At 52.4% G+C, this 15,053-nt stretch overlaps 1 protein-coding gene across 1 annotated transcript; it reads left to right on the top strand.

Moving 5' to 3' along the window:
- The first annotated feature begins 4,100 nt into the window (after positions 1-4,100).
- PGC (progastricsin) lies at positions 4,101-13,832 on the top strand. The gene is made up of 9 exons (XM_032253311.1): positions 4,101-4,237; positions 5,967-6,117; positions 6,262-6,379; positions 7,367-7,485; positions 8,238-8,437; positions 10,141-10,260; positions 10,821-10,968; positions 12,727-12,825; positions 13,540-13,832. Exons 1-9 carry the CDS (start codon positions 4,179-4,181, stop codon positions 13,690-13,692), a joined length of 1,167 nt encoding a protein of 388 aa, XP_032109202.1. The 5' UTR covers positions 4,101-4,178; the 3' UTR covers positions 13,693-13,832.
- Positions 13,833-15,053: the final 1,221 nt, after the last annotated feature.

The following is a 15,053-nucleotide window of genomic DNA, read 5'->3' as shown; positions in this document are numbered from 1 at the left end:
AAATCTCCTCCTCCTGGGTTCAAGCGAATCCCCTGCCTCAGTTTCCTGAGTAGCTGGGATTACAGGCGCCTGCCACCATGCCTGGTTAAGTTTTGTATTTTTAGTAGAGATGGGGTTTTTTCCATGTTGGCCAGGCTGTTCTCCCAAAGTGCTGGGATTACAGGTGTGTGCCACCATGCCCCGCCTAGTATGCAAAAAAAAATTTTTTTTTTAAATTTCTGCATGAATTTCTCCTCAGAGCAAAAAATTTTAAAAAATTCCTCCATTAATGGACTTAGGGACTGTCATGTCATGATTAACTGAGAATGCCTGCAGGGAGCACTAGATAGGGAGGGATTCTAAGGCCATGTCTGAGCCCTGTGGGAAACAGTGACATGATTGATTAGTGATGTCCGCCAATGGTGAAGAATGAGCAGTGACAGTGTGCATGCTATCTAGTTGCCCCTTCTTCTAGAGACATTCCCATTCCTATTGCCATTTTGTCATTTTTATTGACCTTCTGAAAAGATGAGTTTGTGATACTGAAGGGGCGACGCGCAGGAAGAAACCTCTTTCAGTTAAAAGCTATAGGATTTTGGGCAAGTCACTGGGATGTAAAACGGCATGAAATAAGTACCTTAAGAGAACAAAAGCTAGGCCGGGCGCGGTGGCTCAAGCCTGTAATCCCAGCACTTTGGGAGGCCGAGGCGGGTGGATCACGAAGTCAAGAGATCGAGACCATCCTGGTCAACATGGTGAAACCCTGTCTCTACTAAAAATACAAAAACATTAGCTGGGCATGGTGGCGCGTGCCTGTAATCCCAGCTACTCAGGAGGCTGAGGCAGGAGAATTGCCTGAACCCAGGAGGTGGAGGTTGCGGTGAGCCGAGATCGCGCCATTGCACTCTAGCCTGGGTAACAAGAGCGAAACTCCGTCTCAAAAAAATAAAATAAAATAAAAAATAGAAAAAAAAAAGAGAACAAAAGCAAAATTCTCCACAATCAACAGTCAGTTTGAGAGTAGATGGACTCAACAGAGAAGATGTTGTGGCATTCATGCTGGGTCTTGATGGATGAGGAGAGTTTGCAGGTGTCTATGCTTGGGAAGGGCATTTCAGATGGAGGGCATAGCATGGATAAAGGCACGGAGGTGAGAAAATAATAGGCCTTGTGAGGGGAAAGCAAAGTGCACATGCAGGTTAGCTGTAGAAGATGATTTTGGAAACGTGGGAAACTGAGAATGTCCTGAATGCCAAGATAACAAGTCTGAGTTTTATTTAGTTAGCGGTGGGCTTCTGATGAGTTTTGATGCAAGTGATTCTTAAAAGAAATAAGACTAGAAGCCCACAAGAAAAGCCTTCTTCCTGAGGCACCACCACCATGAAGGGATCTGAGGCCCTGGAATTTGACAAAATCCCCTGGAGGCGTAGGCTAGCAATCAGAACCCTGGGACAACCAGCTGTGGGAGCTAGAACTAAGCCCCAGTGAGACAGTCTCCTGAGCTCTATTGTTCAGGATTTCCTGAGCTCTGAGTCAGGCTCAGGGATGCAGAAGCTTTGGGCTCTGCTCTCTGGGAGCTTCTAGTCTGTGGAGAAAAAAAACATGGCCCTGGGAAACACCTGGAGACCAATCCAGTGCCAAGGGGAGGGCACAAGCTGGGTGTGCAGCATTTAGGGGTAGAACTTGGGTAAAAGCCAGCAGGTCAGACATCCTGGGGCTTCTGTACTCAGCTGGAGGAGTCCTTGGATGACTTCTAAGGTGTCCTCGGGCACTGCAGGCCTCTGGTTCTTGGAGGAGAGGCCTTGAGGGAGAGCAGAATTTGACACGTAGCAGGGAGAAAAGTGAGTTTTTCAGATATGGCGGGGGCGGCAGGCAGGGCAGACCACAGGCAGGAGAGGACTTGGGATGTTTGAGATTCTGAGGAAACTGACTGAGCTATCAGAAGATCAACTGGGCAGGCAGGGGCTGTAGACCCCCAGGGCCTGGCAGCCAAGCAGGGATGCCCTAGCTTGGCGCAGTTGGTCAGGGATGCTCAGAAGGGATTTGGTGTGACTTGGATGTTTCAGGAAGGTTAGGCTGGCAGCAGCCAGACTCCCAGAGTCCTACCAGATAAGAAAAAGGACCCTAAAGCCCATGCTGGGGAATCTGGGTGCCTCACATGACTTAGGGGATCCCATGAATTCTGCTATATTACAGGATTTGGCTAGATTCCAATGATCCTATAATTTTCTTTCTTTTCTTTTCTTTTTTTTTTTTGAGACAAAATCTCAATCTGTCACTGAGGATGGAGTGCAGTGGCACAATCTCGGTTCACTGCAACCTCCACCTCATAGGTTCAAGTGATTCTTCTGACTCAGCCTTCTGAGTAGCTGGGATTATAGATGCGCACCACCACACCCAGCTAATTTTTGTATTTTTAGTAGAGACAGGGTTTCACCATGTTGGTCAGGCTGGTCTCAAACTGCTGACCTTGTGATCTGCCCACCTTGGCCTCCCAAAGTGCTAGGATTACAGGGGTGAGCCACCGTACCTGGCCAATCCTTGTAACTTTCATTTATCTGCTCTTCCAAATATGCATATTCCCCCCAGCTCCAGGGAAGGCACTCCCTATCTTGCCTTTCACCTCAGAGTCCAATGTACCTCTGGGGACTGCAGGGAGGAATGGGAGCTGAGTTGGCTTGCGACAGCATCAGGTAGGTCTGACTTCTAGTCCTCCCTCCCCTCCCCCATCGTGAGACTTGGGGAAGCTCCAGGGATCTGGCTGGGCAGTGGGTAGCAGTGGCCAGGGTGGAAAATCCCCCACTGGCTGGATGATATCAGTGTTTAGCAGATCTGGTCCTGGCCTTCTGCCTGGGGCCTGAGGACCTGACAAATCTGCCTGGAGCCCTGAGTGTGGGGTACAAGGTGACAGAGAGGCTATTGGCATGGGGATTTTTTTCCACTCACTCCAAAATGGAGAGCTGTTCTGGGCCTGGTGAGCAGTCACTAGGCCAGCTCCAGGTCACCTCAGGCAATGGGAAGCTGGTAGCTGGGAAGTGGGGTGGGGAGTTGGGGAGGTGGGAGGAGGGGTGGGGGCTGGGGATGAGGGCTAGAGGAACTGACAAATCAGATTTGGGGGCTGCACAAGGGCTTGGGAGTGGGTCATGGGAGACATAGGCACTTTAGGAGAACTGAAGCCGGAGGCAGGGACACAGCGGGGCAGAAGAGACCACGAGGAACAGCAGCAGGGCAGTGGCCTGTCCCTCTTCCTGTGCCCCTGCTCGAGGCCTCTGATCCAGGCTGGTACAAGAGGCACAACCAGAAGCTGGTGCGGCTTACTCTAGGAGTGTGCCCTGAGCACTTGCTAAATTATGACAAGCATTTCTCCAAATGTCCTGTTTGACCTTGAAAGCTTCTGACGCTGTGACTTCAGCCATTGTCATCCCAGCCCCACCACCAGCACCAGCACTCCAGACACCTCCATCAGCACCACCCTCACCACCACCATCATCAGAACCAGCATCCTAGCTACTGACCTCCTGACCCCCCGACACCCCATCTCCTCCCCTGAGGGTCTGAGGGTGCTGCCTTGAGTCAAAGCTCCAAGTACGTAACCTATAGACCAGCAGTTCTCAACAATGTTGCCCATCCAGAAGACATTTATCAGTGCCTGAAGATATTTTTGGTTGGCACAATGGGTGGACTGCTCTTGGCATGGAGTGGGTAGAGGCCGGGGATACTGCTAAACATTCTACAGTACGCAGGACGGGGCTCACGGCAATGAACTATTTGTTCCAAAATGTCACCAGCGCTGAGGTTGAGAAACCCTGCCTGTAGATCCTATCTATGTCGGCAGTCTGCCTCTACCTTTTTCTGGCCCTCGTCCCCAAATGCACACATGATGCCTCTGGTCTGGGGACAAGTCGTAATCTTTCCCACGCCATCTTACAGCAACTTTCTCTCTTATCGCTTGCACCCCTGGCCCCTGATGCTTGAATTAAAAAGTCAATAAGATGAAAGTCTGTTGCGGCCACTCTCAAGAAGGAAAAATACACAGACACAGTTGATACACAAAGCACAGGGTACACCCAGGGCAGGGATGCAGTGACTAGGCTAGATCCTGGGGGTATAAAGGAGGAAGGAGTGCCCAGGTCTTCACTCCACTGCGACCGCAGAACTTGGAGTACCTCTTCCTCTACAGCCAGTTGGGGACCAGCATCATGAAGTGGATGGTGGTGGCCTTTGTCTGCCTCCAGCTCTTGGAGGCAGCTGTGGTCAAGTGAGTCTGGGACCTGGCTGCTTGTACAGGGAACCTGGGTGGGAAGCCCTGCAAAGGACAGCTGCACCAGGGGACACCCTCCCTGTCTTTATTCTGGGATTTCTGCTAGGGTAAGGGAAGCCTTCCTTTGCTAATGTTGGACAGGACACATGGAGGGAAGGAGACACAGCCCCTGCCTTCAGGGAACTTCCCATCAAACAGAAAAGCCTAATCCCTTCCCCTATCTGATGAGGAAAAGACAGACCCAAAACAGAGACGGCAGGGGTGACTACTACCCAAGCAGCCCCTGTATGGCAGGTGTGGATTCTTCCTGCAGCAGGGAGCAATCCTTTCTGGATAAGGGATATCTTATCCAGACTCCTTTCTAAAAATTGCCTTAAGGCCGAAAATTTACTGGCAGATGCCAAAATCATCCAGGCAGAAACACCAGTAAATATAAATTTCTGTACCCTGAGGGGTCAGGAGAAAACTCTGGAGTAGATGGCATGGCTCACAGGCCGTCAGGAAGGCTCCCAGCCTGCCATCTTGTCTGTTATTTCTCTATCCAAGAGTACTTCCTGAGGGGTGGAGAGGTTTACCAGAGAATTTCTGGAGAATGCAGAGTGCCCAGGGAATGGGAATTAAGCAGGAATTCTGGAGCCTAGAGCAAGGCCAGAGTGAACCCCTAGAGATTTCCAGGCAATGGCAGCAAGCAAGTCTGGGAAGGAGAGAGCCAAGGTGGGTGACTGAGCCCATAGAAACCATGATTTGTAAGTTTCAATCCTGGAGCTGATCTGTGCTCCAGACCACCCAGGTCCCCATGGTCCAGGCGTCCTGAGAACAACAGTGATGGGGCCTAGGCCATGCAATTAGCAGCAGAGACAGAACCTGGACCCTATGTCCTGAGTCCCAGCTCATGCTGTTCCCCTTGCTCCATGCCCTGTCACATTCAGCTGGGGCCAGGTGCCTGAGGGCCACCACAGGAAGGAACTCTGGGGTGAACTGTGCCACCTCCAAAATCTCTTAAAAATGTACATATCGTGGGCTGGGCGCGGCAGCTTATGCCTGTAATGCCAGCACTTTGGGAGGCTGAGGCAGGCAGATCACAAGTTCAGAGGTTCGAGACCAGCTTGGCCAACATAATGAAACTCCATCTCTACTAAAAATACAAAAAATTAACCAGGCATGGTGGCGGGTGCCTGTAATTCCAGCTACTCAGGAGGCTGAGGCAGGAGAATTGTTTGAACCCGGGAGGCAGAGGGTGCAGTGAGCCGAGATCGTGCCATAGCCCTTCAGCCTGGGTGACAAGAGCGAAACTCCGTCTCGGAAAAAAAAAAAATTTACATATCCTGCAAAGGGTAATGCCTAAAGTCCCTATTCCTTTCCTGAGGAGGAATCTATGGAATATTTGACAGCAAAGGGTCAGGGAGTTCGGAGGACCCTTGAGATGGGATGAGGAGGGCATGCGTGGGTGAAATGAATGGTTTTCTGAATCTTAGAGCAAGTGCTGAAAAGAGCTTTGGAAGAAAGAGATGAAGAGGCAAAAGGAGGAAGAAACACACAGAGAGAGACAGAGACAGAGAGAAAAAGGCTGAGAGACAGGGGAAGGAGAGAGAAAGACACACACAGACAAGGGGGAACAGAGTGGCAGGGAGGTTGAAGCATGCAGTTAGAGATGGAGAGAGAGAAAGAGAGGGCTGGGAAGAGAGGAAGGAGGGAGGGCCTTGCCTCATACACAACCCTTCTGTAGAGTGCCCCTGAAGAGATTTAAGTCTATCCGTGAGACCTTGAAGGAGAAGGGCTTGCTGCGGGAGTTCTTGAAGACCCACAAGCATGATGCTGCTCGGAAGCACCGCTTCAGTGACCTCAGTGTGTCCTACGAGCCCATGGACTACATGGATGTGAGTCCTGAACCTTCCTTGGAGTAGTCTTCTCTCTGGTGCGGGCTGGAGGGAAAGGGCAGGTCCCTTCACTGCTCTGCCCATGGAAAAGCCTGGGGCCCCCTGGATCCCTCTGGAACTAACAGCTTGCTCCATGGCCCCCAGGCTGCCTACTTTGGTGAGATCAGCATTGGGACTCCACCACAGAACTTCCTGGTCCTTTTTGACACCGGCTCTTCCAACTTGTGGGTGCCTTCTGTCTACTGCCAGAGCCAGGCCTGCAGTGAGTGCTGGGCTTGGCAGAGAGGGGTGGTGGGCAGGGCAAGGCACTGACAGAGGGTTCTGGGGAGAGCCAAGCTTCCACAGGGAGCTCAGGACTGAGGAAAACTCAGTCCTGGGGAGAACCAGGGACATGTGCAGGGCCACACAGCATACCCAAGCCACAGGAAAGATGCTGGTCCTGCAGTTGGAGGGCCCCTTTGCCTTCTCTGCTGACCAACATGTATCCTTTTGCTTATGCCAGCCCCTAACCCCCAACTCCCTTTTATTCCACTCTCCCCATTCTGTTCACTCTGGAGAGTGCCATTGCATTCCATGTGACTAATTTCCAGTCCATTTCATCCCACTCCATTCTACTCCATTCTATTCTGCTCCACCCCACTATTTGCTAAGTTCTCACTGAGTGTCTCCAAGAGACACAACAGTATATAGGATGTAGGCTCCACACTATAATGGCTTTGGGAGATAGGCAGTGTTTGCTTTCTTAAGATTTCCCTCGTTCCTGCTGAAGCCTTGGGGTTTGGGTCCTGACACCTCTGGCCCAAGGGGGTCCCTCGGTGGCCCCATTCTATGCTATGAAAGCTTCTTGATGAGTGAAGGTGGGGGGCACTTGGGGATGCCCTGGAGGGCTGAGGGAATGCTGGGAGGTGGTGCAGGCCCATTCACTCCTTCATCTGATGAGTAATTACTCGGCACTGCTATGAGCCAGGTGCTCTGCTAAGGGCCAGGGACTCAGAGTTGGGTTCTCTGCAACCCTGTCCACAGGGAGGCCACAGTCCTGGGGCATCCCAAGATTCTGTAAGTCAGAAGGGGCTTTGGGGCCAAGGCTGGCCAGCTCCCATGGGCCTCCCTGTGCCGGGAGCCTTGGCTGGCCACCCCTTGACTCAGCGATCAGGGGTGCTGAGGTCCCAGGATGTGGGCACAGCCTGATGAGAGGCTGAGGTGAGAGCACCGGCTGGCCTGACTCCCCATGCCCTGACTCCCCCTGCAGCCAGTCACTCCCGCTTCAACCCCAGCGCATCCTCCACCTACTCCAGCAACGGGCAGACCTTCTCTCTGCAGTATGGCAGCGGCAGCCTCACCGGCTTCTTTGGCTATGACACCCTGACTGTGAGTGGGCATGGGGAGTAGAGGCTGGGGCTGTGAGCTATAAGCGGGAGGGGACAGTTAGACGGAGCCTCCTGAAACATGGTGGAATGCTGGTGTTCTCACGGGCAGGACAGGAAGGCAGGACATGACGAACCCATTCAGTCACTCCCCCAACACTCACTGGTGGCCACCATGTGCCAGGCACTGGGGAACCATGCTGAACAAGAGAGACGTGGTCCTTTTCTTTAAGGAGTGTAGGGCCGGCTGGGCACAGTGGCTCATGCCTATAATCCCAGCACTTTGGGAGGCCAAGGCGGGTGGATCACGAGGTCAGGGGTTCAAGACCAGCCCGGCCAAGATGGTGAAACCCTGTCTCTACTAAAAATTACAAAAAAATTAGCTAGGTGTGGTGGCATGTACCTGTAATCCCAGCTCCTCAGGAGGCTGAGGCAGTAGAATTGTTTGAACCCAGGAGATGGAGGTTGCAGTGAGCCGAGATCACACCACTGCACTCCAGGCTGGGTGACAGAGTGTGACTCTGTCTAAAAAAATGGAGTGTAGGGCCTGGGGAGTTCAGAGAAGAAGGACGTGGGTGGGGAGATGAGCTGTGGCAGTCAAGGAAGGCTGCCTGAGAGAGGTGGCTCCCACAACACCTGTCAAAAAGAGGCAGAGGTGAGGAAGGGATGAACAGAGGCTTGAGGAGTCTCTAGGGGAACCTGGGGGAGGTGAGTGGAGTCAGACTTGTCACCTCCCCTCATTTGTGTCCCTGTTAGGTCCAGAGCATCCAGGTCCCCAACCAGGAGTTTGGCCTGAGTGAGAATGAGCCCGGTACCAATTTCATCTATGCACAGTTTGATGGCATCATGGGCCTGGCCTACCCTGCTCTGTCTGTGGACGGGGCCACCACAGCCATGCAGGGCATGCTGCAGGAGGACGCCCTCACTAGCCCTGTCTTCAGCTTCTACCTCAGCAAGTGAGCAACCGGCCCGCTGGTCCCCACCTCCCGGGGCACTCCCCGGCCGCCCTGGACAACTGAGGCTCAGTGCTCAATGCTTTGGGGTTTGGAGGCATCCCAGTGGGCATCTGGCTCCAGTCAGTCCTGTCCCAGGGCCTTCGCCCTGGGCTTCTGAATCCTCTCCCACTCACTCCACCAGACCCCTCCCTGCACCTGTCCCTAGTCTACTCTGACTTTTCTTTGCATTCCATGGCGGGGCGGAATCCCTTCCACAGCGGCTGAACTTTGACCTGAATTTGTCACTCTGATCCTCAGCAGCCCTTGGACGGGCCTCCTGCTGGAGAAGCAGGTGGGGCAGTTCACTCACTTCCTTCTGACCGAATGTCTTCTACCTGTATCCCTCTTTTGCATAGGAAATCATTGCTTCATCTCCTTTTATCTATCATTCTGGCCTGCTCCTGGAGTCTTCTGGTCCAGGTCCACCGCAGACCCCCAGCAGGTTCTTATCCTTGCCAGTCAGTGCAAGCATGTGCAGCCATTTAGTGAGCCGGGCAGTGGGTGGGGATGAGCGGCCTGGCACCCACTTTTCTTTTCTCTTTCTTTTCTTTCTTCCTTTCTCTCTTTCTCCTTTCCCTCCTTCCTCTATTTATTTATTTATTATTTTTAAAAAGATGGGGTTTCACCATGATGGCCAGGCTGGTCTTGAACTCCTGACCTCAGGTGATCCACCTGCCTCGGCCTCCCAAAGTGCTAGGATTACAGGGGTGAGCCAACGTGACCGGCCCTCCTTCCTCTTTTTTTTTTTTTTGAGATGCAGTCTTGCTCTGCCACCCAGGCTGGAGTGCAGTGGTGAAATCTCGGCTCACTGCAACTTCTGCCTCCTGGGTTCAAGCGATTCTCCTGCCTCAGCCTCTGGAGTAGCTGGGACTACAGGCATGCACCACCTCACCCAGCTAATTTTTGGTATTTTTACTAGAGACAGGGGTTTCACCACGTTAGCCAGGATGATCTCGATCTCCTGACCTCGTGATCCGCCCGCCTCAGCCTCCCAAAGTGAGGGGATTACAGGCGTGAGCCACCGCGCCCGGCCCACTTTTCTTTTTTCTTCTTCAGAATTAGCCAGCCACTTTCTAGAGACAGTTAGCTTAATTGGACCAATCTGGGGAATCCGACTTTCAAGGACCTCACCCTGTTACTAATGTTGCTAACTCCCTCTCCGCATCTGTTTATGATTCCTCTGCGTGTAAACAGAGCAGCTCCACCCAGCTACACACTCCAGCTACGAGGGAAGCCTCTGGAACAAACATGGAATGTTCTTACCCTCTTCACCAAGGCCCTACCTGTCTCCAGTCTTAGCAGAAAAGTAACAAACTGGGCCTGGATGGAGCTCCTGGTGACAGGTCTACCAGAAGCAGGAAGCGGAGGGGATAGGAGAGCAGAGTGTGGGGTGGGGGTCCCAACCACTAGGGCTCCCCCAGAGGTTGGCATCATTTAGGAGCCTGAGGCACTGGGAATTCCAAGGCACAGCCAGAAAGCCCCAGTCTAAGGGACACAGCCCTGTCCCCAGGGAATCCCAGTCTGAGGGGAGACTTACCTCCATCCTCAGGGAGCCCAGGTCTGGAGCAGGAAAGGAGCTCTGTTTCTCTGTGGAGGTGACTGCGCAGCAGGGAGGTTCTTTTCTGTGGCACTCCCTGACTTAGCCTTCCCTTTCTCTCCTGCAGCCAGCAGGGCTCCAGCGGGGGAGCGGTTATCTTCGGGGGTGTGGACAGCAGCCTGTACACCGGGCAGATCTACTGGGCGCCTGTCACCCAGGAGCTCTACTGGCAGATTGGCATTGAGGAGTGAGTCTGTGGTGGGCCCCGGGGATGTGGCACTTCCTTGGAGTGGGCTTCCAGGAACCCCATGCCACACACACACACACACACACACACACACACAGACACACACACACACACGCATCTGGCACTGCTCTGGATGGGGCAGAGGACCCCTGAGGCTTACTCCTACAAAGCCACAGCTGCTCCCTGCAGGAGTGATAAAGCCCAGCTCAGCATAGGGAGGGTCAGGGCTTGGGCTCCTGAGCATTAGGGACCCTGCAGTCCAACCCCAGGGGCTCACAGATTAGAACTGAGGGTGTGTTAGTGACTAATTTGCTCAGAGTCCTTACAATGAATCAGTGGCCCTGGTTTTCACTGTTTTTAGAAACTTCCTTGACACTTTTAAGGGATAAGTCCCGTGGCGTGATGCAGGGGAATAGCTGGATTGATCTTTGCAGGGTCCTCACTTTCCTCAAGAAAGAAACTGTAGCTGTTTGTCCCATGGTGGTGGGGAAAGCCAGACCCCTTCCCCCCCACACCTGAACCAGGGGAGTCCTGAGGCTGCCCGTCTTCTCCCCACTCAGGTTCCTCATTGGCGGCCAGGCCTCTGGCTGGTGCTCCGAGGGCTGCCAGGCCATCGTGGACACAGGAACCTCTCTGCTCACTGTGCCCCAGCAGTACATGAGTGCTTTTCTGGAGGCCACAGGGGCCCAGGAGGATGAGTATGGACAGGTGTGACTGGCGGGTGTGTCCCCTTCCCCAGGAGGTGGGTCCAGAGGCATTCATGATTTCTCCTGGCAACACAAGAATAGCCAGCTGGGTGCTACGGCTCCCGCCTGTAATCCCAACACTTTGGGAGGCCAAGGCAGGCAGATTGCTTGAGCCCAGGAGTTCAAGACCAGCCTGGGCAACATGGCAAAACTCTGTCTCTACAAGAGATAGAAAAATTAGCTGGGTGCGGCAGCATGTGCCTGTAGTTCCAGCCACTTGGGAGGCTGAGGTGGGAGGATTGTTTGAGCTCAGGAGGTGGAGGCTGCAGTGAGCCATGATCTCACCTTTGCACTCCAGCCTGGATGACAAAACAAGACCCTGTCTCAAAAAAAAAAAAAAAAAAAAAAAAAGGCCTAACTCTTGACCTCCATGCCTCTAGCTGCCCGAGGCACTGGAGGTGGGAGGACCTGAACAACTGGGGCTGGGGGCAGGCAGGCGGCCTGGAGGCTTGTTCAGGTGGGGCCAGATGCTTGTGCTGAAGGCAAGTGGGAGTTACTATTAGGCAGGAATTTCTTCTGAGCTGCAGTCACTCAGCAGAAACAGATGAAACACTGGCTGGACTTTGGGATAAGAGCAAAATGACTGGAATGTGGGGCTGAGTATGTGAAAGACCAGGGCTGACCCTTCATCCACACCTCCCTTCCCTCCACAGGGCCATGCCCCGCTGCCTGTCTGTGCTGGGTCCAGCCAAGGGTTTGTCTTATTAACCCAACTCCACTACCGCTCACTTTAATTTTGGAGACCAATGGGGTGCTCATTCTGCAGATGTGTTTTTGTTTTTGTTTTGAGATAGAGTCTCTGTCACCCTGGCTGGAGCGCGGTAACACAATCTCGGCTTACTGCAAGCTCCTCCTCCTGGGTTTAAGCAATCCTCCCACTTCAGCCTCCCGAGTAGCTGGGACTACAGGCATGCGCCATCATGCCCAGCTAATTTTTGTATTTTTGGTGGTAGCGGGGTTTCGCCATGTCACCCAGCCTGGTCTCAAACTCCCTGGATTCAAGTGATCTGCCTGCCTCAGCCTCCCAAAGTATTGGGATTACAGGCATGACCCACCGTGCCTGGCCAGATCTTCATGTTTTAAAAGGCCACTTGCAGGCCAGGTGTCATGGCTCCTACCTGTAATCCTAGCACTTTGGGAAGTCAAGGCGGGTGGACTGCTTGAGGCTAGGAGTTCAAGACCAACCTGACCAACATGGTGAGACCTCATCTCTATTAAAAAAAAAAAAAAATATATATAGTTAAATATATATATACACACACATATATATGTGTGTGTATATATGCATGTTTATATGTATGTGTGTGTGTGTATACACACACATATATGTGGACACTTGCAGAGAATGAACAGAGGTCGTGTGTGTATATATATATATAGCCATTTATATATATATTTATGTATATATATATATATACACACACACACACACATATATGGGCACTTGCAGAGAAACAGCAGAGGTTCAAGCTCTAATATGGGAAATTGAGGCAAGAGGCGTGGGGAGGCTCTGGGATCTCTCCAAATCACACCCACTCTATGAGTCCATGGTGTAATGCCAGCACGATCTACACAGGACTTGGAGCTGCATTCTCTAGTCCAAAAACAGGCTTGGGGCTTGGGTCCAGGGCTCAGGCCTGGAATCCAGGGGCTGAGATGATGGGGCTGGTGGGTGCTATCAGGTGGAAGATGAGCCAACAGGGACCTATTCCTCTTGCAGTTTCTTGTGAACTGTAACAGCATCCAGAATCTGCCCACCTTGACCTTCATCATCAATGGTGTGGAGTTCCCTCTGCCGCCCTCCGCCTATATCCTCAGTGTAAGTCCTGGTCCCTGCAGGCTGAGCCACCACGATTGGGGGTGGGAGTAAGGGCTGGGGAGCTGGAAATGCTGGATCTCCTGCCTTGTACCATTTTCCAACTCCGTGCTGCACGCATTTATCTTTCCCATGCATTGATTCTAAATCCCTTTCTCCGGAACAAGGCTATGAAATAGAAGATTGTCATCTATGATCAATGACTATTCTAGTGGGGAGAGGCACTGGGCTCTTTGCTGGGCACTTACTAGGGCAGATCACTGTGCAAAGCACTTTGCTTCATGATTCCACTTAATTGTCACAGTATTTGATGAGGGAGATATTCATTTTTGTTTTACAAATGAAACCTTCGAGGTTGGGAGATGCTGAGTAACTGACTCAAGGTGACACAGCTGAGGTTTGAATCCAACTTAGTTTGGCTCCAAGGTGGAACCACCAGGCTGATCTGCTCCAAATCGGGAACAGGAGGGAGGTCTGTGGGCAGAGAAGTTTCCCACCATGGGGAGAGGAGGCTCTGCTGAGGACCACCACAGCCTGAATGTACCTATTCCAGAAATCCTCCCACCAGCTCTGCGCTGGTGGCTCAGTTGGCTGTGAGCCCTAAAGGCAGAGACCCTGGTTCCCTCAGCTCTGCACTTGTTCTCCCAGACTGGGGCTCTGAGCTGAGCAGGGCATGTGTGAACAAATGAATGAGTGCTGCCTTTCTGTGTTGGGCAGAACAATGGCTACTGCACCGTGGGAGTCGAGCCCACCTACCTGTCCTCCCAGAACGGCCAGCCCCTGTGGATCCTCGGGGATGTCTTCCTCAGGTCCTACTATTCCGTCTACGACTTGGGCAACAACAGGGTGGGCTTTGCCACTGCCGCCTAGACCTGTTGCCTGGACGCATGTGCTCCTTCTTCCTCTTGACCCTGCACCCCCCTGGGGTATTGTCTCTGGCTCTCCACTATGGATTCAGCCTTCCTTTTCTGGACTCTGGACTTTCTCTAATAATAAATAGTTCTTCTTTATGTTGGTCATCCTGTTGTTTTTGGAAGGGAGTTTTCTCTGAGGGACTAGGAAGTTTCCTGGTGGGTCACAGTGATTCTAAGAGAAATGGGACCTAAGGCAGGGCTTGGGATGGGCTCTGTAACCCTCAGAGCTTAAAGTTCACACTTTTCCCCTGGAAAGGGAAGATAGTAGCACTACCATGGGTGGGTGGGTGGCAGGGGGAGAGTGTTCTTGTGTGGTGGGCAAAGAGGCCCCACTCTAATGACCTAAAATGCTCTGCTGGCCAGGCGCAGTGGCTCATGCCTGTAATCCCACCACTTTGGGAGGCCAAGGCGGGTGGATCACTTGAGGTCAGGAGTTTGAGACAAGCCTGACCAACATGGTGAAACCCCGTCTCTACTAAAAATACAAAATTAGCCAGGTGCGGTGGCACACACCTGTAATCCCGGCTACTAGGGAGGCTGAGGCAGAAGAATCACTTGAACCTGGGAGGTGGAGGTTGCAGTGAGCCCGAGATCACACCATTGCACTCTAGCCTGGGCAACAAGAATGAAATTCCATCTACCTAAAAAAAAAAAAAAAAAAAATTAAACAAATAAAATAAAACGCTCTTCTGACCTGATTTACCGAACTACCGCCAGAACTACCCCAGTGACATGGGGACCCACATGTATGTCTACTAGCAGTGTGATTAGTGGTCTAACACCCCCTACAACTAGATGGCTGTCTCCTCACCTGTTGATCAAGTTTGGAGTAGAAGTTTCTGAGAAATTCTAGGTGCCTATGTGCACCTGTAACAGTCACGGGGTTCTTTATAGAGGAAGGTGATGCTGCCAGAAACTATTTCTTGAGGAGCTTCAGAAGGCCAGGGTGGTTAGGCTGATTGTTGTTGTTTTGAGACGAAGTCTTGCTCTGTCGCCCAGCTGGAGTGCAGTGGCACGATCTCGGCTCACTGCAACCTCTGCCGACAGGGTTCAGGTGATTCTCCTGCCTCAGCCTCCCGAGTAGCTGGGACTACAGGCGTACGCCACCACGCCCGGCTAATTTTGTTGTATTTTAGTAGAGACGGGGTTTCACCATGTTGGCCAGGATGGTCTCTATCTCCTGACCTCGTGATCCGCCCGTCTCGGCCTCCCAAAGTGCTGGGATTACAGGCGTGAGCCACCGCCCCCAGACAGGCTGACTGTATTTTTACCCAGGCCCCTATGTCCCAGGATGTATTTGAAGAGCTGCCTCTCAGC

Source organism: Sapajus apella, unplaced genomic scaffold, assembly GCF_009761245.1.
Source record: "Sapajus apella isolate SASKATOON/1434 unplaced genomic scaffold, GSC_monkey_1.0 scaffold83, whole genome shotgun sequence".
Classification (NCBI taxonomy): Eukaryota; Metazoa; Chordata; class Mammalia; order Primates; family Cebidae; genus Sapajus; species Sapajus apella.
The sequence above is the reverse complement of the archived record's forward strand: the minus strand, read 5'-3'. Positions and strand labels throughout refer to the sequence as shown.

What these genes read in the sequence shown, in the direction of transcription:
- PGC (XM_032253311.1), top strand. Translation starts at nt 4,179, where the DNA reads ATGAAGTGGATGGTGGTGGCCTTTGTCTGCCTCCAGCTCTTGGAGGCA. An exon ending in CTGCCAGAGCCAGGCCTGCA is followed by an intron (nt 6,380 to 7,366) that starts GTGAGTGCTGGG and finishes CTCCCCCTGCAG; the next exon opens with CCAGTCACTCCCGCTTCAAC. An exon ending in TTCAGCTTCTACCTCAGCAA is followed by an intron (nt 8,438 to 10,140) that starts GTGAGCAACCGG and finishes TCTCTCCTGCAG; the next exon opens with CCAGCAGGGCTCCAGCGGGG.